The 21,976-nt window shown below is 41.4% G+C and overlaps 2 protein-coding genes across 8 annotated transcripts in view; one reads left to right on the plus strand and one right to left on the minus strand.

Annotated features, from left to right (window-relative positions):
• The window catches only part of GALNT15 (polypeptide N-acetylgalactosaminyltransferase 15), a 55,186-nt gene that overhangs the window by 12,879 nt on the left and 20,331 nt on the right, over window positions 1-21,976 (minus strand). For 4 of the 7 annotated variants that reach the window (XM_074984517.1, XM_074984518.1, XM_074984520.1 and 1 more), the window contains exons 6-10: window positions 20,612-20,779; window positions 18,208-18,325; window positions 16,905-17,099; window positions 12,906-13,037; window positions 11,111-11,212 (exon numbers count right to left, since the gene is read on the minus strand). In XM_074984517.1, the coding sequence (XP_074840618.1) occupies window positions 11,111-11,212; window positions 12,906-13,037; window positions 16,905-17,099; window positions 18,208-18,325; window positions 20,612-20,779 (715 nt within the window). Of the gene's footprint in view, window positions 1-4,436; window positions 5,036-7,982; window positions 8,124-11,110; window positions 11,213-12,905; window positions 13,038-16,904; window positions 17,100-18,207; window positions 18,326-20,611; window positions 20,780-21,976 lie in introns of those variants that run through there. The other 3 variants (XM_074984514.1, XM_074984515.1, XM_074984516.1) reach the window with 3 other exon arrangements.
• Window positions 111-3,324, plus strand: LOC142007908 (vitelline membrane outer layer protein 1 homolog). Its single transcript, XM_074984522.1, has 3 exons — window positions 111-905; window positions 984-1,099; window positions 3,020-3,324. Exons 1-3 carry the CDS (start codon window positions 702-704, stop codon window positions 3,315-3,317), a joined length of 618 nt encoding a protein of 205 aa, XP_074840623.1. The 5' UTR covers window positions 111-701; the 3' UTR covers window positions 3,318-3,324.

Here is a 21,976-nt window from a genome sequence, read left to right on the forward strand (position 1 = left end):
CCAAACATGTAAATCTGTGCCTTGTTTGCATTTTGTTTCTTTCATCTGCATGCCTCTTTCAAAAGAGGAATGCTAGTGTAGACGTAGCCATACAGTCTATTTTGAAAAAAAGCCATTGGAGGCACCATGGCTTATTTCTAAATAGGCTCTATTCCCTGTCTTAACAGCACCTATTTCAAAATAGCTATTTGGAAATAAGCGCTGTTCCTCATAGAATGAGGTTTACCAATTTCAAGAAAAGCCAACTGCTCTTTCAAAATTATTTAGAAATAGTGGTTGTGTCATGTAAATGCTGGCAAAGTTATGTTGAAATAACAGCTGTGTAAAAATAACTTTGCTGTGTGGACCTACCCTAAGGTACCACAGGACAGCTTGTTATACAGACAGCTGCAGACTAACATGGCTATCTCCTGAGACTAAATAACTAGCTAAATCATGTAATAAATAATCCCTACAAAGAAAAAAAAATTTCACTGTGCAGTGAAATTCAGGGCAGAACCTGAGGACTGCAGACTTGCCAGATTTAAGAGCACAAGCCAGCAAATTACTATTGCAAAACATGCTGTTTGTCTCCTTTCCCATGTGACAATCTTGAACCCATTTATCATTTTAATCAAATTGGCAGAGATAAAATAGGGTATAAAGGGCAGAGTGAAGAAACTAGTGCTGTGGTTGTCCCTACTTCATCCTGCTGTTATAAAATGCAGCCCTTTTCTGTACTCTTTTTGATTGGCTTAGCCTGTATCTCCCAAGTCTCTGGTGGAAAAGAAATCAGCGCTAATGGCACTTTTGCAAACAGATATTATTACAATGCAATAAATGTCTCTAATGGAGGACCGTGGGGCACTTGGACGTGGCTTGATATGTGCCCAGAACATTACTATGCTATGGGATTTAGTATAAAGGTAAGGCACCTGATTTCTTTGCCCATACATCCATTGGTTCTTATGTTAACGATCTTACTGTATTTCTGTATATTTTAGGTGGAGGAGTATGGAGGAGCTAGTGATGACACTGCACTAAATGGGATCCGTTTATTTTGCATAAAAATCAACAGTTCAAGTAGTACTGTCTACACTGTTGAATCTGATTCTGGAAAGTAAGTTTAATGGACCTTCAACCACTTATATTTTGTTTGATCTAGAGAAAACCAGGACCTAAGAACTTGTAGCACTGTCAATCAGAGGGTAACCTGTTGTTGACTCCAGGTTGTTCTTTTTCATTTTTTATACTGAGAATGTAATTTTTGACCACCACGTTATGGTCTATGTTACACTAGTAAAACCCCATGAACTTGGCTCACTGTGTTAATTATGCATGATTTGCAAAATGCACAGAAGAAAGATTATAATTTAAATAGAAGCTGTTGCTTGTATTGTGTTTGAATTTCTCAGCTTTTGCCTGTTAGCTTTTTCTTAGTTTTTAAAGTTAAAATTGATTCCTCATCCTTACTTAAATATTTGACCTTTACAATTTCCTTATAACTATTTGTGTTACAGTGACACTGCCGACCTGGAATCTAGTCACTTTAAAAAGAACAACTTAAAAGTAATTTTAAGTACTACACCTGTGCCTCAGGCCAATTTTTTGGCAATCACATTTCCCTGTTTTTAAATATTTTTTATCTCCCCTCCCTCTGGCTATTTAAAAGTTCTGCCCAAACAGTGGAAACAGTAACTAAGCCCTGACTCTTCTGAACTACTAACGTAAGCCCTTCAACCCCAAAGGGACACTGATTAAATGGAGAGGTCCAGCTAACAGGTCTGATTTCAGAACTGGGGCCTAGTTAATTACAGAGGGGAAACAGTGAAAGTGACTAATGCACAAAGGAAAAAAAATGGGGAAAAAAAAAGAAATATTTCCCCTTAATTTTTTCAGTTATAATAGTCCTTGGCAGTAATTGTAACAATAAATGTTCAAACAGAAATGTGATGATTATTATTATTAAGTTGATGATGGCCGCTTAAGGGCTAAGTTATCAGTTTCAACTTTGAATGCCTCACCCTCCGTTAGTTCATAGCACTCCAGATTTTGAAGTATCATGGGGTAGCAACATTAGCCTGTAACTTCAAAAAAAACAAGCAATCTGAGGGAGGGAGACAGCTGAACTGGAATTCATTTGCAAATTTAACACTATTAACTTAGAGTTGAATAAAGATCTTAACTGGCTAACACAACACAAGCACAATTTCCCTGCCTTTGATAGTTGCATTTTTACATCACATGCGATGAATGAGACACATCCAGCTTAATTTGCTTCATTAACTGGTCCTACTAATGACAGATAACTTCTTTTTCCTTACTTTGTCTTTTTTTTTCTGCTGTATATATCCTGGATTCTGTAATTTCCACTCTAATCCATCTGATGAAGTGGATTTTACTCGTGAAGGCTCACGACCTAATAAATTTGTAATCCCTAAAGTGCCAGAGGACTGCAGATTTTGAAGTATAATTGTGGATATAATTATTTTCCAGCCAAAACTATTATTGCAGGCAATAAAGAGTAAACTCCAAGATATTTTAAAATGATATTGAGAAACATACTCTTCTCTTATTTCTGCTGATATGGCTGGATTTACTTTAATGATTTTTTCTGGTGTGTCTGTATCTACAAAGAGTCTTATTTTCTTGGGTTTCCTTGAGTTTGACCCATATACTCTGAACAGAACATTCACATTTCTTCCATTTTGTTCCAACTTTTTCCTGCTTTCAAACGAAAAATGCTCCCTGCTGCTTTGTGAAAAGTTCAGCTTGTTGTAACCTGCTGTTACCGTGCGGTCACTTTAGTTTGGGAATGTGAGTTCTGGATCAAAGGAAAGGTATCTGATGTGTATTCTGTAGACTCCATGTACCTGGGGGGTGTTCAACACATAATGAATAATATTTGCAAAATCATTCAGAAAAATCAGGCATACTTTCCATTTTAAAAATTGATCAGATCTGATTAAAATGACATTTCACTGGTTAGTATGCAACAAGTAGAGAAAAAGCTATTGAAATTCTCTTTTCTCCCCCTTAGGTTTGGGCAGTGGTCAGGGATCACATGGTGTCCAACAGGGTTCCTAATTTCTTTTCAGCTGAGAGTTGAAAGGCCACAAGGAATTGCAGATGATACATCTGCTAACAATGTCAAATTCCGCTGTAGCAGTGGTGCTATCATAGAACGAACAGGCGGTAGCTTTGGTGATTATGGCGGATGGAGTAAAGCCTGCACAAGAGGTAGTATCTGCGGCATTGAAACCAAACAGGATCCATACCATGGTCCTTTTGTGGATGACACAATGCTCAATGATGTGCAATTCTTCTGTTGTGACTGATTTCTATTGTACCCTACCACAAAGTCAATGTGCTCTAAATCTCAGTAAAAGTATCTTTCTGTCTCTTTAAAAAAGTCAGCAACAAATTAAGTTTCAATAGTGATGCACATCACCTTTAATGACTGTATGTATGAAAGCTGTGATTGATGGATATGGAAATGAATTGTTGTGTAGCTCTAAAGGAAAGCCAGGTTAGGAAAAGACTCCAGCTGCAGTCATTTCTCTGTCTTGCCTAGCTTCTCCCCATCCTATTTTGGAAGCACCTGATGCCGTCAATCCAATTTGATTTCTTTCTCATTCAAAGACTCCAGATAAAGTGTTCATACAAGTCAGTCTTCCTCACACAGAAAACTTGACACTGTATTCGTTACATTATGATAATTGCCATTAACTTAGGTAAGAGACTTGAAGTTAAAATGGCTGCATGAGTATGCTCCCAGTAAAAGAACTTTGATGAAGTACTTTTAAGAATCAGTCTCAAGTCAACCATGTCCACGCTCTTATTCTATATAGTAGCTGGCAGCAGATGCAGAGAAAAGAATCAGACACTAATATATTCCTCTTGTGTTGCTATAAAGTCTTGTGTAGCCATAATCCTCCCATTTTCTGCCTTCAACTGGAAGTTTTACAACCTGAGTGATACTTTGCCTTAGTAGTATGTTAATTCACCTGCAATGTTTGATGAGCCAAAATGGAATGCCTCCAATAAATTCCATGTCAAAATGCACATTGTTTTGGAGTTTTTGTCTCCTATATCTTTCATACTCTGTTCTTATTGGGTGCTCTGAAGCTTACCAATGGGAAGTTTGCTGAGAAAGAGTTCTTAAAATTCATGGGAAACTGAAGGGTTAATATTGTACCTCTATCCATTTCTTTAGTGTCATTTTCCCCCATCCAATTTAGAATATGGATTAGGTGGAAAGAAATAAAGGGCTCAAGACACAGATTGTACTCCCACTGAGAAATTTTGACAAGAATGATATAGCCCAGTTCTGTGCTAATTCACCCACACTGTGCAATCTCAGCAAGAGTGAAGTATTTGGCTCGGTGTATTTGGAAAGAAATATATTAACTGTTAAGCAAGTACTTATATTCTGCTTTGATGAATACAAAACCTACTTTGTTTTCTCTGGGTTGAGTGCACAGTACAGCTTGGTCACACTCTCATCTGAACAAGATGGACTTCCTTTAAGAGAGTTTCTAAAGCTTCACAAAAATTCATCTTCCTGTCTTCTTAGAAGTTTTAGAATGTGCTAAAGAGAGTTACTTTGTCTATTTGTCTCCCAATTTCCTTAAAATGGCAAACTTCTTATCCCTGCAGCAGTAGAGCTGCAGTCGCTACTGCTGTTCTCCATGAAGAGAACAAATTGTAATATTTAGCTTGAGTGGGCTAAAGCAGGAGCCTGTTGCAATTCCTTGAGAAAGACCTTTCAAACAAGATCTTTCTGTCTTCTCCTGAAGACTTCAGCAGGCACACACACTTTTCTTCTGCATGCAGGAATCTGTGTGTCTTGAATCCACAATGAGAGTGATCATAAGGTTTGAAGACAGTCTTCATATAGACCTGTTGGTCATCTCTCATCTAGAACAAGTGAGTGATCAAATTGCCACAGCTGATTCTTGTTCTTGTTACATATGTATAAGGACAAGCCCTTCTCAGTTTCGCTCTTCACTGCCTCTAGACATTTGCCCGAAAGGATGTGGACAATCGTTCCATTCTACAAAAAGACAATAATGGGACAGACGGAATGGTGAAAAGGTGAGGGACTTTCAATGAAGATCAAGAATTGTATTTTAAACTTGTAACAAAGAAATGCAATCTGCAGGGTTTAGTGACTGTTTGGAACAGAATTCTAAATTTAATGATTACTGAAATGTAATGATTTACTCACTCTATGGGTATTCACTGACTTTCAGGATTGATCTTGAAAGGTGGTGAATATCCATAATTCCTATTGAGCCACTGGGGCTATGTCTACACCAGAAGAACCAGAGTTGTGTCGACAGAAACTCTGTTGATGGAGTGCATCTACCCACAAAAGCAGATCGACAGAGCAAGCTGCTCTGCCAGCAGACAGCAGCCAGACTGCCCTGCCCTCTGTCAATAGAACAGGTGACCAGAAGCTCCCTCTGTCAACAGAAGTGCCTACATGGCACTTCTGTCAACAGAAGCATTATTCCTCAAATTTTTGAGATAACACTGTTGAGACAAATGCAGAGTTCTGTTGAGACTGTCGACAGCATGCTTTATGTGCGTAGACGTTCCCTGGGTTTTGTTGCCACAAGGCCCCTTCTGTTGACAAAACTGTCTAGTGTAGACACAACCTGGGAGTTGTATGTACTCAGCACCTTTTAAAATCAGTGACCCCCTCCCACCCCGAGAGTGCCTTCTGTTTTCTTGAGAGTAAATGTTGTCCCCAGGTGACTCTCACCCACATGCTGAAGAAGGTGAAAAAACTCCAAGGTCACCACTAATCTGAGCAGGGAGAAAATTGCTTCCTGACTCCACGCATGGCAATCAGTTAGACCCTGAGCACAGGAGAGAGAGAACCAGACAGCCAAGCAATAGAGAGAGTGCTTAATGCCCCATCAGAGACCTTGCCCACCCTGTTCAGTCTCCAGCCATAGGCATCTCTGATACTTCACAGGAAGGAGACAAAGAGGTGAAAACAGAATATGTTGGTAACAGTAGAGGAATCCCCTCCTCACCCTGGAGGGTAGCTATCTGAAGTCTTGAAGCATGAGCTTTTAGGAATGTAAGACATAAAGCAGCTCTGCCCTCTACCATTACAAGCAACCCTTCCTACAATCCCACTCTTAAATCTGTCCAGCTCTCTTTCAACACTATGTTCCATAGTGTCACGATGCCCTAACAATTCCCATGCTGCTGATAATTTCCTGTCTTGCTAGATGAATTCCACTGAGTAAAACTGACTTTGTATAGGAAGATACTCATATACTGCAGTAGAGGGGAAATGTTAAGGCCCTACCCTACTTCCAAAAGAGACAATTCAAATCATTCAAAGGGTTCTGTCTATATCATGTGCTTCCAGAATCTGGATTCTCTCCCAGCCTGCACAGCAGGACAGTATGGCTATGTCTACACTTAGGAAAAACTTTGAAATGGAAGTGCTAATGGCCAAATTGAAGAATACTAATCATTACCAAATACTAATATTCACCTGATAGGAATCAGGAGATTTCAATGTTTGCAGGGTCCTTTCCAAAAGGACCCCTGTGTAGATGAGCCAGGCAAGAGCGAAACATGGGACTTTCGAAGTGCCACTGCCAGCAGCATGCTAATGAGTCACCGAACATTCATTTCAGCACCTCATTAGTATTCTTCAATTTGGCCATTAGCATGGCCATTTTGAAGTTTTCCCCTAGTGTAGACATGGCCTCTATGTTTCTTTAGTGTAAGGGCCCTTTGTGCCTACAGAAGTGTGAAGGGATGGGGGGTGTTTTGTCTTTAGGTTAATTTTGTAAATACTGGTTCATGATTCCAGGATCCCCTGTAAAATAAGTGGGCTAGTTTAGTACAGCAAAAATCTAGAGCATGTGGTTTTACAGCATAGTTGTTTTAAGACTTATGCTCAGGGGTTTTTTTCTGGCGGAACACCATGGAACGGCGTTTCACCACCTTTTCCGGGGGCTCCAGCACCACCATTTTTAAAGTGCTCCAAGCCACGTGTGGCTCTTTAAGGAGCTGATATGCGGCTTGGGGATCCTGTGGCTGCTGCTGCCGCTGGCTCCGCCTGCATCCATCGCACAGCGCCCTGGTGTGCTGAAGTAAGGACTCACCTTAATTGGTTTAACGGCTAGCTGTTAAACCAATTCAGCTGAATCCTTGCTTCAGGACATCAGGACGCTGTGAGCTGCCCCTGCTGTTTTGTGTGGGGGAAGCTGGTGCAGCAGCTATAAAAAGCAGGCAGCCGGCGGAGAGCCATGTGGAGCTCCTTCCTGCAAAGGTGAGACAGTGTTGGGGGGAGGGTGGTTTTGGGTTGCAGGGCGAGCTAGGGGTGCTAAAGGGGGAGCTGGGGATGCTTGGCTCTGGGGGATGGGAGGGGAAGGGGTAAGAGCAGGGGGCTGGGAGTACCTCCCTCTGGGGGAGGGGGTAAGAGTAGGGGGCTGGAGGCACCTTGCTCTTGGGGATGGGAAGGGGATGGGGTAAGAGAGAGGAGCTGGGGGTGCCTGGCTCTGGGGGTGGGAGGGAGCTGGGATTAGAGCAGGATCCTGGGGTTTGGGGTGGAGGGGGCTGGGTGCGCCTGGCTCTGGGGAAAGGGGAGGAGGATGGGGTTAGAGCACAGGGCTGGGGGTTCCTGGCTCTGTGGGAGGGGTGGGTTAGAGGGGGGACTGGGGATGCCTGGCTGTGGTGGCAGGGACAGTATGGGGACTGAGTTCTGACAAGGTGGGTAGGGGCTTGAGTTCTAGTGGGGGGATGGAGCTTGAATTTTTCCACCTTTTTTTCTAGGGGGAAAAAATCCCACTGCTTATTCTTAACCAAATTTGTAGAAGGAAATCGGTGTGAGTAGACAGATTGCATCCAAGGTACTGTGAAGCCATCTCTGATGCACTGAAATTACAGTCAAACTTCTGGTAACCCTCTCCCACCAACTTTTGGACTGTTTTTAGTTAGCAGCTCTTTGTGACAAAATTGTTACACACCTCCTGGACATCCCATTGCTGTAGGCTATTTTCTGCCTCTTGTGTACAGTTTTGGAGGATAACTTTCTCATGTCTGACATCAAAGCAAAATTGCAGTGTGGAACCAAACCGGATTTCCTTCTTACTGTTATATTCAAAATGCTACAAAAGGAAATGTTTGTTTGCATTAATAAAGATGAAGAACATTCCAATTCATTTTTACTTGCTAGTTCGCAAAGTAATTTCCTGTCTTGCAACATACAGTTGCAAGATGAAGGAAGGAGAAGCCCTGGACATGCTCCTGCATAGCTAACCTCTGACAAATAGTCCTTTCACAGCTACTTTCCTGGGACTATTTCAAAAAATAAATGTTTTTAGGATTGGCTAATATGTATAAAGAGGATGCAGAGCATAACATTTGTAGGCAGTGTTTTAGGGGTTTTTTTAAGGGTACTTTGGCTGGTGTGACATTCCCAGACATCAGAATATGGGGGAAATCCAGCTCTGTTTTTCTAGAGTTGATATATTTGTGCCCTAAACTTCCTAGTCTTCAATTTCCCCAGATGCTATTGAAAATAATAATCACTTTGTGCTAAAAGGTCTAGTCCTGCATGTGCTGGACAGTTTCCACTCCCACTGAGATCATTCTCAGTGTTCAAAAAGAGAGAGGAAATCAAAAGTTAAGGAGAAAACATCTCTCTTTGAGTCAATCAGAAAGCAGAACTTCTGCAAACCAATCTGGATGCAAATATTTGCACATACAGTCTCGGGTCCTGGTCTTATATTTCTTGAGCTTCCTGAGCTTCTGTTATCTTTAATGGGAGTTTTGGATTTATATGGATCAGAGCATACATGTTCTAATTGTTTAACGTTATTCTAGAACTCGGAACTTTTGACCACTCTCTATGGAGGCAAAAAGTAAAGACTTCATTTTTAGCTTGATGTAAACCAGGCTTTAATTTTGGCATCTACAGATCTCTGGACAGAAACACTTTAGTTAGTGTAGGTATCTGAATGTTCCTACAGACAAGATACTTAACATTTCTAAATGACCTATAATGTATAAACAAATATTTTCAGGTAAAAAACAGAAGCCAGCTTTAGACAAATGAACAGATTTGCAAATGAACAGATATATCGTAGTCTCAGAAGGGTAGCCATTTTTAGTCTGTAGCTTCACAAACTGTAGCACCTGGAAGACTAACGAACTTACTAGGTCATGAGTTTTTGTTGGTGAGACTCACTTTTTCAGATGATTGGAGTACACACTTAGAATCCATGGTTTATATAGCCAGGGGTTACCTGTCACTAGCAGATGATGCAAATTAAGTTAAGTAGGATGTGTTCAATTTCTCAGAACATCAAAGGTGGGGAAATTGCCCTTGTAAGGCATAAGATAGTTGAGATCTCCCGTTAAGATCTAATTTAAATGTGTCAAATTTGCAAATGAATTCCAACTCAGATATCTCCCTCTATAATCTTGTGGTTCAGGGTGGGGCACCAAACACTAGGGCTGGATCCACACGAACCCCTTCCTTTTGGAAGGGGCATGTTAAGGACCAGGTTCAAAAGATGCTAATGAGGTGCTGCCATGAATTGCGTGCCGCCTGTGGAGAATTCCCTCAGTTTTCAAAAGCCCCTTCTTCCTATCTGGTGTTAGGAAGAAGGGGCTTTCAAAAACTGGGGCGCCCTTTCAGAAGGTCCCTGTCTCCATGGGTGGCGTGCGATTTGAAAGCTGCACTTCCGAATTGCCGCGGCCACCCTTATGCTGATGAGGCACTGCATAGTCATGGCAGCACCTCATTAGCATCTTTGAAACCCGCTCCTTAACATGCCCCTTCTGAAAGGAAGGGGCTCGTGTAGACACAGGGTAGCAGTTCCAACAGGTGTCAGTAGGCCCAGGCCCTGGATCAGGGCAGGGAACCAAACACCAGCAGCATGGGCCTCCTTGCAAGGTGGAGAGACAATGAACTCAGGTGTGTGCCTAGAACAGCAGGAGGAGGGGAGACTGCCAGCCACAGATTACGGGTGGCAGGGGGCATGTATGATCACACACTCCACCCCAGCCCAGGGCCCCACTACTGCCAGAGCAGTCTGCCATTGAGGTCAGCAGGGATTGAAACTGCAATAGGCTGACTCAGGTATCCCTGGATAACTTCCAGACTTCCCCTCTAGATCATATCTGACGGGGCAGCAGGTTAGGTTCCTCTGTGCCTGAGTAGAGTGGGGGTTTCTGACCTGATAGCTCATAATCAGCTCCTGCCTCCTTCAGGGATGGGGTCCCAGCTGGGTTTCTGGCCAGGGCTTTAAACAGGTAGTCCCAATCCCTGGTTTCTGGTCAGGTAAGGGGGTGAGGCTAGGCCCTTCCCACCAGGGCTTAGGTTCTTCTCCCTCTTGGCCAATGAGCAGCCACATCCACTCACTGCAGTGCCACAGGACTGCTTGTTATTTGCAAGATGTATCTTAGGTGTTTTGTTAGTTAAATTACACTTTGCATATAGCTGGCTGAAGGGGATTTTTTTTTTGAAAAAAGAAAGGTCAGAGGACACTAAGGCTGTAATAATACTGGTTATATTTTCATATTGCATATTGGGATTTTATTTGAATGAATTACTGTTTTAATTGTATTGTAATCATTGCTTTACAGTACAATAATTTGAAACCGCGCGCCAAATAACCATTCTGTTGTTTTACCTAACATATGATTTTCCCTTTTTCAAGTTTCCGAAAACTGATTGAAAAATAACTACCAATGCCATTTAAATCTTGACATTTGGCATTTTCATTAATTCAATACACAGCACTAGTGTTATATTTCAGTCCAGTCATACCCATTTCTCATTTTTAGGATCGGGAATACTGCAAATATCATGGGGCTATTGTATGCTGAAGCTCAACATTGTTATGGTGTCCAAACCAAACATGTTGATTCCCAAATGGGAAAATATATATTTTTGATGACACTAAATCAACAAGACATATGGTTGCTGTAATTCAATGGTTCAGCATTTGCCCCATCTGAAGAATGTACATAAGCATGTCCTCATTGAAGCGAATGCTCAAAGTTAGTTAGTCATCAACTTCAATACTTTCCTAAATCTGGGCATTAAATTTAATGGTATGACACATAAGCCTTAAATATACAATACCTGGTTAATATTGTCACTACAAGGAGATAGCTCAATAGGACCAGCCACAGCGACCCAAGCAGCTCTGTAATCTGCACAGAAACCAACACCAGTATTGTACAGCTGTAAATAAATAAATATTTATATTGAAATAAAGCACAATCAGTTAAAAAGAAATGTCTTTTAATTAAGTTTTAATGAAGCTTGGGTCGAATCTCTTTTATTGTAGTCGTTTTGGCTAACTGTTCAGCTGTTCTTTCATTCATAGGTAAGATCAAATATTCTCTCATATTGAGCCTAACTGAGTGGAGTCAGTGGAGTGACATGAGAGATCAGCTTGGCCTATTGCTATCTGGTTGAGTAAAAGATAATATATCCTATTTATACTAACTTGGTCTGGTTGAACCTTTTCCAATACATTTTTAATGGACAATTGGGTTTTTGACAACAATAACTCTTTTGCAGAAACTGTCAGTGCTCCCTGAATATGTTTTTGTCAGTGAAATTGAACACCCCCAAACCGAAATGTTTTTGACCAAGAATCGCAACATTTTGGGGTTTTCAGTTTTTGACAAAATGTCAGTTTTTCACAAGAAAAATACTATTTTCTGGTGAGCACCATTAACTGCCCTGTTTGTATATACGGTACTGAATTTAATATAATAGTCCCAAGACTGTTTTAATATAGTCACCACTACTAGTATGTTATGGCAAACGTGTAATTAAATAACATTATCTATAAATAATAATAAGTCCTGTAGCACCTTATAGACTAACAAATTTATTAGCTTTGGGGCTCTAACCCACAAAAGCTTATGCTCAGATGAATGTGTTAGTTTTTAAGGTGCCACAGGACTCCACACGGTTAAGGCTATGTCTGTGAGTGCAGGATGTGATCTCCTTGCGTAAACATACTCACTTTCACTCACTCCAAGCTGCAGCAGAGTCATACCTCTGTTGTCGCTACCTGTGCCACTGCAGCTGTAGGCTAGTAGTTACACTTGCATTTGTTTTATGGGAGCCAGCACAACTGTGTGTGCACAAGCAGGGGAATCATATCCCTCATCAGTAGGGTAACTATAACCTACTTTACCTTTTCAGTTTGTGCCAAATTCTGTGATCCTTACACAGTGCTTAGTCTTTTCTTGGGCAAACTCTCATTAAAATCAATAGGAACTTTCCTGAGAAAGGACTGAATAGAAACTGAGGCTATGTCTACACTACAGCATAAAGTTGATTTTAAGGCAATTAGATCAATTTTACAATGTCACTGTCCTCACTGCAAATACCATGCGGTTGATTTTAGAGAGCACTAAGGTCGACATTCTTACACTGACCGTGTGAGTCAGAGTAACACCAAGTTTGAATTAAAAGGGTGGAAATAATGCTAGTGTGGAAACAGCATGAGTAAGGGCCTTACCATTAGGCCAGTAAAGCAGTTTTATTAAATCACTGTTACAATAAGAGTTATAGGATTTTAATACTTATAGCTTATTACATATGAAATCCTATACCTTTTGGGGAGGCAGCATATGCTAACAAACTGGGCACTGGACTGGGAGTCAGGAGAATTTGATTCACTTCATGAGTTAGTCCTTGTTATCTGATATTGGGTAAGTCACTTATCTTTTATGTGCCTTTGTTTTCCCTCTGATTCTTTATCTGCTTTGTCTATTTAGATTGTAAGCTGTCTAGGCCAGGAAAAGTCTCTTACGATATGTTTGTATAGCACCTAACACAATGGGGCTCTGATCTTAGCTGGATTCTCTAGGTACTCTTATAATACAAGTGATAATAATAACAATGTCCCTCTTACCTTGCCAGAGAATCTTGGTCTATACTCTGGTGTGTGGAGTTCCGGATATACGTTTGATATAAACCACTGAAATTTTCTACAGCCCAGTCTCTTTTGCAGCTGAAGGCGGTCATTGCAGTCTGGCTTCTCAGCCTTGTATGAGAAAGAATAGGGCAATTGAATGCACAGTAAACAAGTGCTAATATACTTGTTTGTGAAAAGCTGGTAAAAAAAAATAGCGTCCTGGGAGGGCTCAGTTCTGCCACTCCTCAGCAATGTCTGTACTAGAGAGTTTTGTTGACAAAATTCTCAGAGCATCCACACTAAAAATGCACACTGTATGTCAACAGAACTTGGCGCTTTTGTCGACAGCCTTCTGCCTCTCCCCCATGCTGCACACCACTTTCTTGAGAGGATCTGTTGAAAAAAAAGCAGTGTGGACTCTCTGGGGGGGCCCTCTGTCAACAGATAAGGCTGCCCGGTGACCTAGAAGTCCTGTCTGCTGTGCTTCTGTTTGGCCATTCTGTATAAGGCTGCCCAGTGACCTAGAAGCCCTGTCTGCTGTGCTTCTGGTTGGCTGTTCTGTCCAGAGACTGGCCAGGTAGTCCAGCCACTCTCTGTCAACAGAGTGGATCAACAGAGCAATCCACTTTCATGTGTGGCCACGATCTGTTGACAGAAGTTTTGTTGGAAAATATCTACTGACAGTAACTTCTGTCGACAGATCACTGTAGTGTAGATGTAGCCCTAATGTATAGCTAGTTGCAATTAGTATTCTGTCTCCCACATGTTACACAATGGAGAAAGACCATTTCTATACCCTCCTGTAAATTTATACTATAACAATGCTTAGTCTGCACCAGACAGGGGAAGGAGAGTGAGTGACTCAAAGAGAAGACAGGAAGTGGGAATAAGGCTTTTCATCATCCCTAACAAGTATAATTATCTTGCCAAATTGGTAACACTTTTTAACAAAAAACAAATTCTGCACTAAATGCACTAAAATCAGGGTGGTTGCAAAGACTGTAAAAATTTGGTTTATTGATTGCCATTTAATGTCCTGGCTTTCACAGACTGAAATATACTCTACTGTCAGTTACATCCTCTTTTCAATCTGGATAACTGTATTTAGAATTTGATTTCTCTCTCTCTCACTCTCTTTCACACACACACACACACACAAAATTAAGCACATTTATATGTATGATATCCTGGTCCATGACTGGGGCTTCTAGTCAATATGGTAATACTGGCAATAAATAGGTAGCAATTAATGTTTGTCTAATATCTATACGATATGGTATTTTCTTCTATCACATTAACTATTTCAGCTCTGAGCCTATCATGAAGTAAGCACATCCTGAGAGCAGTGAGGCAGTTTCAGCTCTCATTGAAGCCAATGGAAGTTGAGTGCACTCACTACTTCTAAGGACTGGGTGCCAGCTTTTTAATGGTAGTTAAGTGCCTAAATATGCAGATAGGCTCTGACTCGGGTTTTCAGAAGTGTCTAAGCATCTGACGCACTGAGAGATAGGTGCAGAGACCTGTTTGAAAACCCCAGGAGGCACCTCTCTGCATATTTAGGCACTTGAGGTGCCTAAATACAATTTCAAGTGTGCCCTTCTCCCCGCCCACCCACAGCTCTTAGCAGTCTATTGCTCCCTTCTCACGAGTGATTTACTTATTTCTTCATATTTTTAAAATGCTGCTCTAGGCACCCACCTGTTGCTTTGCAGCCCTAGGTCATACATTAGAAATGCAATATAAACAAAGGCCTGCCCATAAATGTATCTTGCTCAGGTTGTCCATTCCTCAGTAGCCTTCAAGAAGAGAGAAAATTGCAGGTGTTCCAGTGAGTCCAGAAAGCTTCTGAGACTGGACTTTGGCAGACCGAGTGAAGGAATAAGAGGCAAAACCAAGGGTCCCTTATGGACAGTGTACTGAGAGCAGCTCCCTGTCATTTATATTGAGGGCACTTCAGCCTGAGTGTCTCTGCTAAGCTCATCTCTAGCAGTAAACCAGAGGGGATTTTTCTCATTAATACCAGTCCAGCAACTCAAATCACTAACTCAAAAGTATCTGCATCATTCCGATCCACCACTCAGGAGATCTCCATTAGCTCACAGAAATCAACTGGGAGTAGAATTGATTTGGTGATCACCTCCAAGGGGACACTACAGATTCAGAATTACTGGGGGCTAGGAAGCAGCGTCAACCAGTGTCATTTTTGTCATATTAATTATAGTTTAGATTTGGTGCTGGATGCAGGACTCTGGAATATGCTGTGAAGCAGGTCGACTTATTGCCAAAACAAGCTGATATGTAATTGTGGTTACAAGTTTAAACTGGTTTAAACAAACAAAAAAGCTAAAAAACTGAAAGTGAAAAGGTATATTCATCAATATTAATATTCACACCTTAGCTCTCCTGGGCAGGATACAGTTTAGTCTCAGAAAATAATAAATTCTGAAGGGAAAAATTTATAAAGCAATCTAAAGTGAAGTTACATTTTTAAGTCACTCAATAGAAATCAAGGCTCAGCTAATATTGCCTGGATTTTTCAGTGGCCAGTAGATGGCCCTATTTATGCTATTAATTCAACAAATCTTGTCCCTCAGTGATTTGTTGACTGCAGATAAGTGCACTGCAATTTCATTCATAGCTGATTCAAAAATACTGGATGTGGAAGAAGGAAATGGATTAATATTATGTCAGCTGAACATCATTTTGAGAGTACTTCACATTTGTGAGGTAATAACAGAAACCTGGACAAAATCAACTCAGAAGCTAAAAGCAAAGGTTTTGATAGCAAATAAAATCCAACACTGAAGGTGGAAGGGTTTATTAGTGCAGGATAAGGTTATTACCATGTTAACAAGAAGCATCTTAAGTTAATTATTAATTGAAATGAGAAACCATTGATCTCTGAAGATCTGAGATCACATTCTCCTCTCAGTTACATTGCTAGCCTATTGTATCAAAGAGATTGCAGGGGTATAAATTAGAGGGCAATTGGCCCAATGAAGTTCACATCCTGCAATATAAATAACAAGAGAAAATTCAGTTGGAAAGAAGATAAAAATATTGGTTTGATAGTCTCAAACTTGTCATACAATTTAGCACGATTGGGCAACTAAAGACTGCGGCAATAGGATATGGCAGGTCAGGATTGAAATGCAGTGCCAAAATTGCTTGAGGAAACTCATACAGTGCTAAGTGCCAACCCACGCACAGCCTAGCTGTAGCAGTCTCATCAGTATTTCAGTTTTGTAAGCACAGCACTTTTAATTAACGACATCTCTCCTTAACCGCTTCTTTTTCACCTGCTTTCTAAAACGGCTCAAACTTCTGCTGTGCCAGTGGGTGGAAAGGATTGCTGGTATAATGAAACATAACAGAGCCAAAGAAAAGGAACAGGGCTTGAAGCCACATTGTCAACAGCTCTGCAGTTTAGATATTAAGAAACATTTGGGTATATGACATATTTTGCTCTCTGTGCTGAATCCTGACACCATCTAAACAGAGGTTTTGGAGCACTCTGAGTCAGTCCAATAGGGATTGTGGATAGTGATGCTTTGCCATTATGGTAATACACCGGAACTGCAAGACAGAATGGCAGAGAGTATCCAACCTCCTTTTTAATGCACCCTTGTGACTGTCAAAGGAAAATCTAATTGGTGTATAGTGGTTGGGATATTTGTTACTCTTTGAACCTGACCTTCCTGTTATCTTCTTGTGTGCTTGACTCTGGTTTTGTGAGAATACAGGCAATTTCTTCTGGGCAAACATGAGCTAAATAGGATCTTAGCTTTTCTTGTGAATGTTATACCTCAGTAAATACTTTTCTAAGCCTAGTATACTTTTTCCTCTCAAAGTGGAGCTAGACATTAGGTGGGGTGTTTACAGGAAGCATTAACCTGTGGGGAAACCCCCCCTCCACCTCACTTTCTTCTCCCATCCTCCCCTTGATAAGGATTTACGTTGCTCCCTGCTGAGATGGACCATCACTTATGTTTTTACTTTACTGATTACGAATGCCACTGTGTCATGCTTGTAGAAAATCTCTTTGAAAGAATCCAGCCAGGTCTCAGCTATTCGGATTTTGTTCCTCACTGCAGCCTCTTCCTTGGGAAATGTGTGCACGATACGATTTCGGTAGAGGTGCCCCACCCGTGAGCATGGCAGGATTTCAACAGAACCACCACAGAGCCAGGCCTGTAAAGTAGATGAAGAGAGCATGGTGTATCCACAATGTAGGCAACACATCACTAGCAAAACCATTCAGCAAATGGCAAGTACCTTTGGTGTGCAAGTCAAGGTGAAACAGTCACTGATGTGAGTCTGTTCTGAGCCTTCTGATAGCAACAATGATGGGGCCAAACGGGTGCTCAAATAAGGACATCAGAAGGAGGAGTTTTCCCAGTAAACCCATCAAGAAGGCAGCCATCATTTGGCTGTTTGTGTTCTGAGGCGACATCTAGACTAGGCTTTAGAAGGTGTTAGCTAACATGCCTTAACAGCCTTCTGTAGACCGGGCAGGGTGTCCTCAACCTGTGTTTAACTTACTTGTTGATTTACTCAAGAAGTTTGACACTTTAAAGGCACACCACCTTGTCCATTCCAGTCATCAAGATACCGTAGCTAACACTTTCCAAATACTACATATGTGAAAGTATCAAAATGCAGCTTTCAGAAGCTGCCAAAAATAACATCCTTTCATCAGGCCAGGATGAGTGAATGAAACTGTTCTGATAACACACTGCTTCTAACATAGCAGTTCTGTGTGTTGTTGCTTAGGCTATGTCTACACTACAGAGTTATTTCAAAATATTTCTAAAGAGCTATTTTGAAATAACATAGCTACACAAAATGTATTTCAAAATAGCATTTCTGGACACATAATGCTAACTCACAATAGTGCTCTTGGATGCCATTATGGCTTTTTGTGAAACAGCTCTAGTCCAAGTCTCAACAGAGCCTACTTCAATATAGCTATTTCAAAATAGGTGTGATTCCTGCTGCAACTGTGATGCACACCCACTATTTCAAATATTTATTATTCTAATATTATTTATTTCCAAATAGAGTGTGCATAGTATAGACGCTCACAAAGTTATTTTGAAATCACTAACTCTGTAGTGCAGACATACCCCTAATGTCTTGCTGGAGAAATCTGTGGGTAGATTTCTGTAAGAAAACAGAAATTTCTCTCCACCTTATGCTGTTTTGTACTCCGTTTTTGTTTTCTAAGTTTCCTCTGAGCTCTTAAATATGCTCTATTCAACACACAATAGTTACCTGATGTTTCTCTTCAGTTTCTTACCCTTATAGATAATTCTAGGTTTTCTGACCCCCACAGAGTCATGTCGGCATCATAAGCACCAATATTTTGGAAGTAATGTCGGTCCATTGCCACTACTCCACCAGGCACCACAGGACTTCTAAACAGAGTACAGTTTAATAGTAAGTCTTGCTGCAATTTAGGATGGAAAGTTAGACAGAGATTGAGATTTAATCTGGTCATGGAGAGGTTACTATAAAGTAATACATGATCCCGTGGTGGGCCTTACAATCGATGAGAAGTTGGCAGGGGAATTTTAAAGGGACAACTGTTTCTTGTTTAAAAAGGTATCTGGGAGGGGGGTATCATTGCATTGCTTTCCTGTTGCTGAGTGGTGGTGGCAGATTTCTGTACTTTGCATTGAGTGACTTTTCTGTTGGGAAACAGAAGGGGCTTGGAGAATTTCCCACTGTAATTTGTTTATTTTACAAGTGTGTACAACTGCTGTTTACTTTAAACAGGGACAGACAAAACTACATACAGTTATCTCCACATGCAGAGACCACAGGTCAGATTCCATTGTGCAAGGCTATGCTGATTAAAAGCTACTTTCTTCCCTCTGATCCTCTTGCTTTCAGCACCCTCTCTGTTTTTGAGTCCTGCCCCCAAGTCTTTCAACCAAGGGTACACTGCAGCCTAGTTTCTAGGGCTTAACTACGTTTTTATCATGTTTGAACGTGGCTATGAAAACCTCAGCTGACCTGATGTTGGCCATAAATTTTCGGTCAGAGTGAACCAGCCAAGAGATGTGGCTGGCATTGGGTCATCTAAACTGTGGCATTACTAAAGGCTGCTGCTTCTTTGATCTTTCAGTAGCTGAGTTTGGTCTCAGATTATTGCCTCATCTTTCCAACATTCCCAGCCCTGTGTGACCTCCGGTCCATTCATGTCCATGACTTCCCTTCTACACTCAGTCCACCACCCTTTTCCCTCAGCTCAGCCACCTTCTTTCTCCACTGACTCTTGCTGAGTCCCTTCATTTCTCTGCTCCACCACTGACTCTTTTCTCCTCTTATTTCCCATTGTAAACTCTGCCCTATTAACCCCCAACCCTGACTCATCTCAACATCGAATTCATCTGGTTTACTGTGTGCCATTGAGTGCCCCAGGAATAATTCTCATTGTTGCAGCTTAGTTCTCACTCCCTATACACTTTGGCATTTTTCTTGCCAATTCAGCACTACACCGCCACCTTCACTGCATCCCGCTGCACCCTCCCCGCCCCATTCTCCATCATCTTCCTTGTCACTCAGTAAACTACATCTCAGCTTCAGCTCCTATCTCTCCTGTCACTTCTAAGTGATCTCTGAATCTGACAACTTTTTTTCCACACTATTTTAAGATGCTGGATCTTTGCATCCAGCTAAAATCTCCCTCAGAATCTCATCTCAGTGACTTCAGACATCCTCGTCACCTCCTCCAGGTCAGAAGTATAAAGCAGACAAGATGACCCTCACCTCTTGATCTGATGACGTTTCCTCCAGCTCCCCGTTGTCTACCTGCAGTAAGCTCAAACTTCTTGTGGCTGCTTTGAAAGCTCAGCATAACTCTGTCATACCTACTTTTCCCTGCTTGTCTTTTGTCATCCCTGCTCCCCTGCTCAGTCTCAGTCACCTGCTTCTCTTACAGCAATTTTGATTTCTTCCACTTCATATGTAAACCTTTTACTTTCATTTTGGAGTTTAGTGCCTAAATATCCTTGAGGTACATCTATTTCCTTTATTTCATGACTGACTTATTTTTCTCTATGGAGGGAAGGAAATAAGGAATGAAGCTAGAAATTGTCACAAGAGAAAGAAAAGAGCGTCATTGTTGAGTGAGGGTCAAAGGATGGGGGATTTAGCTTGTTTTTAACTTCACAGACACAAACACACTATACATCAACATATGGCTATTAAGCCATTTGTCTGTTATTATCCTAACAACTTTACATGTGGTATCTCCCCTCTTTCTCCATTCCTCGTCTTTTCACTTTGTATAATTTCTGGAAGTAGAGGTGCTGGACGTGCTGCTGCAGCTCTGACTTGAAGTGGTTTCCATTACATAAAAGGTTTACAATTTGGTGCAATAGCTGTCAGCTGCCTCTGCTATACAAATTGTTCCAGCACCTCAATCAGACTGTACACTGCTTGCATCAATGTCTGTGTTTGGAAACCATGTACCATAACATAGACCTTACTGCAGTCTGTTAATGTTGTTAATTAGCTAAAACCTACAGATCGTGTCAACTTAATGTAAACCAATAACCCTGTCCTCTTCAACATTACAAGCCCGAAAAACCTTGTGAATGTAGTCCTGTCTCTTCTCAGTCAGCTAGAGTGTGTGTAAGATTTTTGTGATGGTGCTGCTGAAGTGAGCGTAACCATATTGGCTGATAAACTGTTACCTGATGGGGCTGATGGGAGACTGGCGTACCTTCTCTTCATGCTCTGGCAGTGCCTCCCAATGGAAATCTAAATTCCAATCAAAACCTCCTCGTTGCAGCTCCACAGAGCGATAATACTGAAGAGTCTTCCAGTCAATCTCATCAATGATGGGGGAGACGATTCGATTTCTGAAAAGAATTTATTTTCTTGTCAAGAGCAAGTTGGGGAACGAGTTGACAGTGTTACTAAGCCCTCTCTTGTACGGTTTGACCCTGCAAGGTGCTGAGCACTCCTGTGAGGTACTGATTGCCCTCAGTTCCTCTGCTGATAGGAGCTGTATGCTCGGCCTATTGGAAGAATGGGCCTGTGAACTAGGGAACAGTAATTTATTAAGAATGTACAAACCACAGCCACTTCACTGTTAATTTGAGTCTTACTTTGGGTGTACCATCAAAATGTACACTTAGGCTGCTTCTGCACTCTCACTCTCCCATCAGAGGTGGCATGGTAAAAAGACAATTGGAAGCAGGTTAATGAGGTACTAATATTCAGCACCTCATTAGCATAATGGCGGCTGCATGAATTTCGCACTTCAGACTTTGAATTGCAGATTGACAGTGTAGATGGGGGCAGCTTTGAAATAAGCGTCCCACTTTGACATTCTAGTTTTGTGGTAGTAAGGGAATGTCGAAGTGGGACGCTTATTTCGAAGCTGCCCCATGCACACTGTCAATCTGCAATTCAAAGTCTGCACTTTGAAATTTGTGCGGCCACCAGTATGCTAATGAGGTGCTGAATATGCACATTAGCCTGCTTCAAATTGCCTCATTATCATGCCACCTCTGACAGGCGAGTGAGAGTGTAGAAGCAGCCTTGTACAGAGCAAATGGGGTAAGAGCAAGAAGGAGCCCCAGTTGTAGACCAGCAGCAATCCCTTGTGCTAGGCATTGTGCAAACACAGAAGTAAGAGCTGACCCTTGTGCCAAAAAGCTTACAAGCCCTGGATTTTGGACTGGATCTTCTACACATCTGGCACCTTCTGCCCACTGCTCTGGCTTCTAATATCTCAACTGCATAGACAAAGGGGCAAATTCTGCCCTCGCAGCCTGACTGGCTTCAATAGGGTTTCATGGCTAAGGGCCAAACTACTCCTGAATAATGGAATTTAGGGGGTGAATTTTGCTTAAAATTTTACACAGATTGGTCATTGGAAGAGATCTGTATTTCATCTGATAAGGTCAAACCGAAAACACAAGTGTTCACGATATAGGATACTTATTCTTTTTCTGTACTGTATTATAGTGGTTGCTTTGTAACAGCCTGTATAGTTATTTCCATTATAACTCCTTCTTACTGTATACTTGTGACTTTTTTGTCATTGCAGT

This window comes from Carettochelys insculpta, chromosome 2 (assembly GCF_033958435.1).
Source record: "Carettochelys insculpta isolate YL-2023 chromosome 2, ASM3395843v1, whole genome shotgun sequence".
NCBI lineage: Eukaryota > Metazoa > Chordata > Testudines > Carettochelyidae > Carettochelys > Carettochelys insculpta.

What these genes read in the sequence shown, in the direction of transcription:
- LOC142007908 (XM_074984522.1), top strand. Translation starts at nt 702, where the DNA reads ATGCAGCCCTTTTCTGTACTCTTTTTGATTGGCTTAGCCTGTATCTCC. An exon ending in CTATGGGATTTAGTATAAAG is followed by an intron (nt 906 to 983) that starts GTAAGGCACCTG and finishes TGTATATTTTAG; the next exon opens with GTGGAGGAGTATGGAGGAGC. An exon ending in GTTGAATCTGATTCTGGAAA is followed by an intron (nt 1,100 to 3,019) that starts GTAAGTTTAATG and finishes TCTCCCCCTTAG; the next exon opens with GTTTGGGCAGTGGTCAGGGA.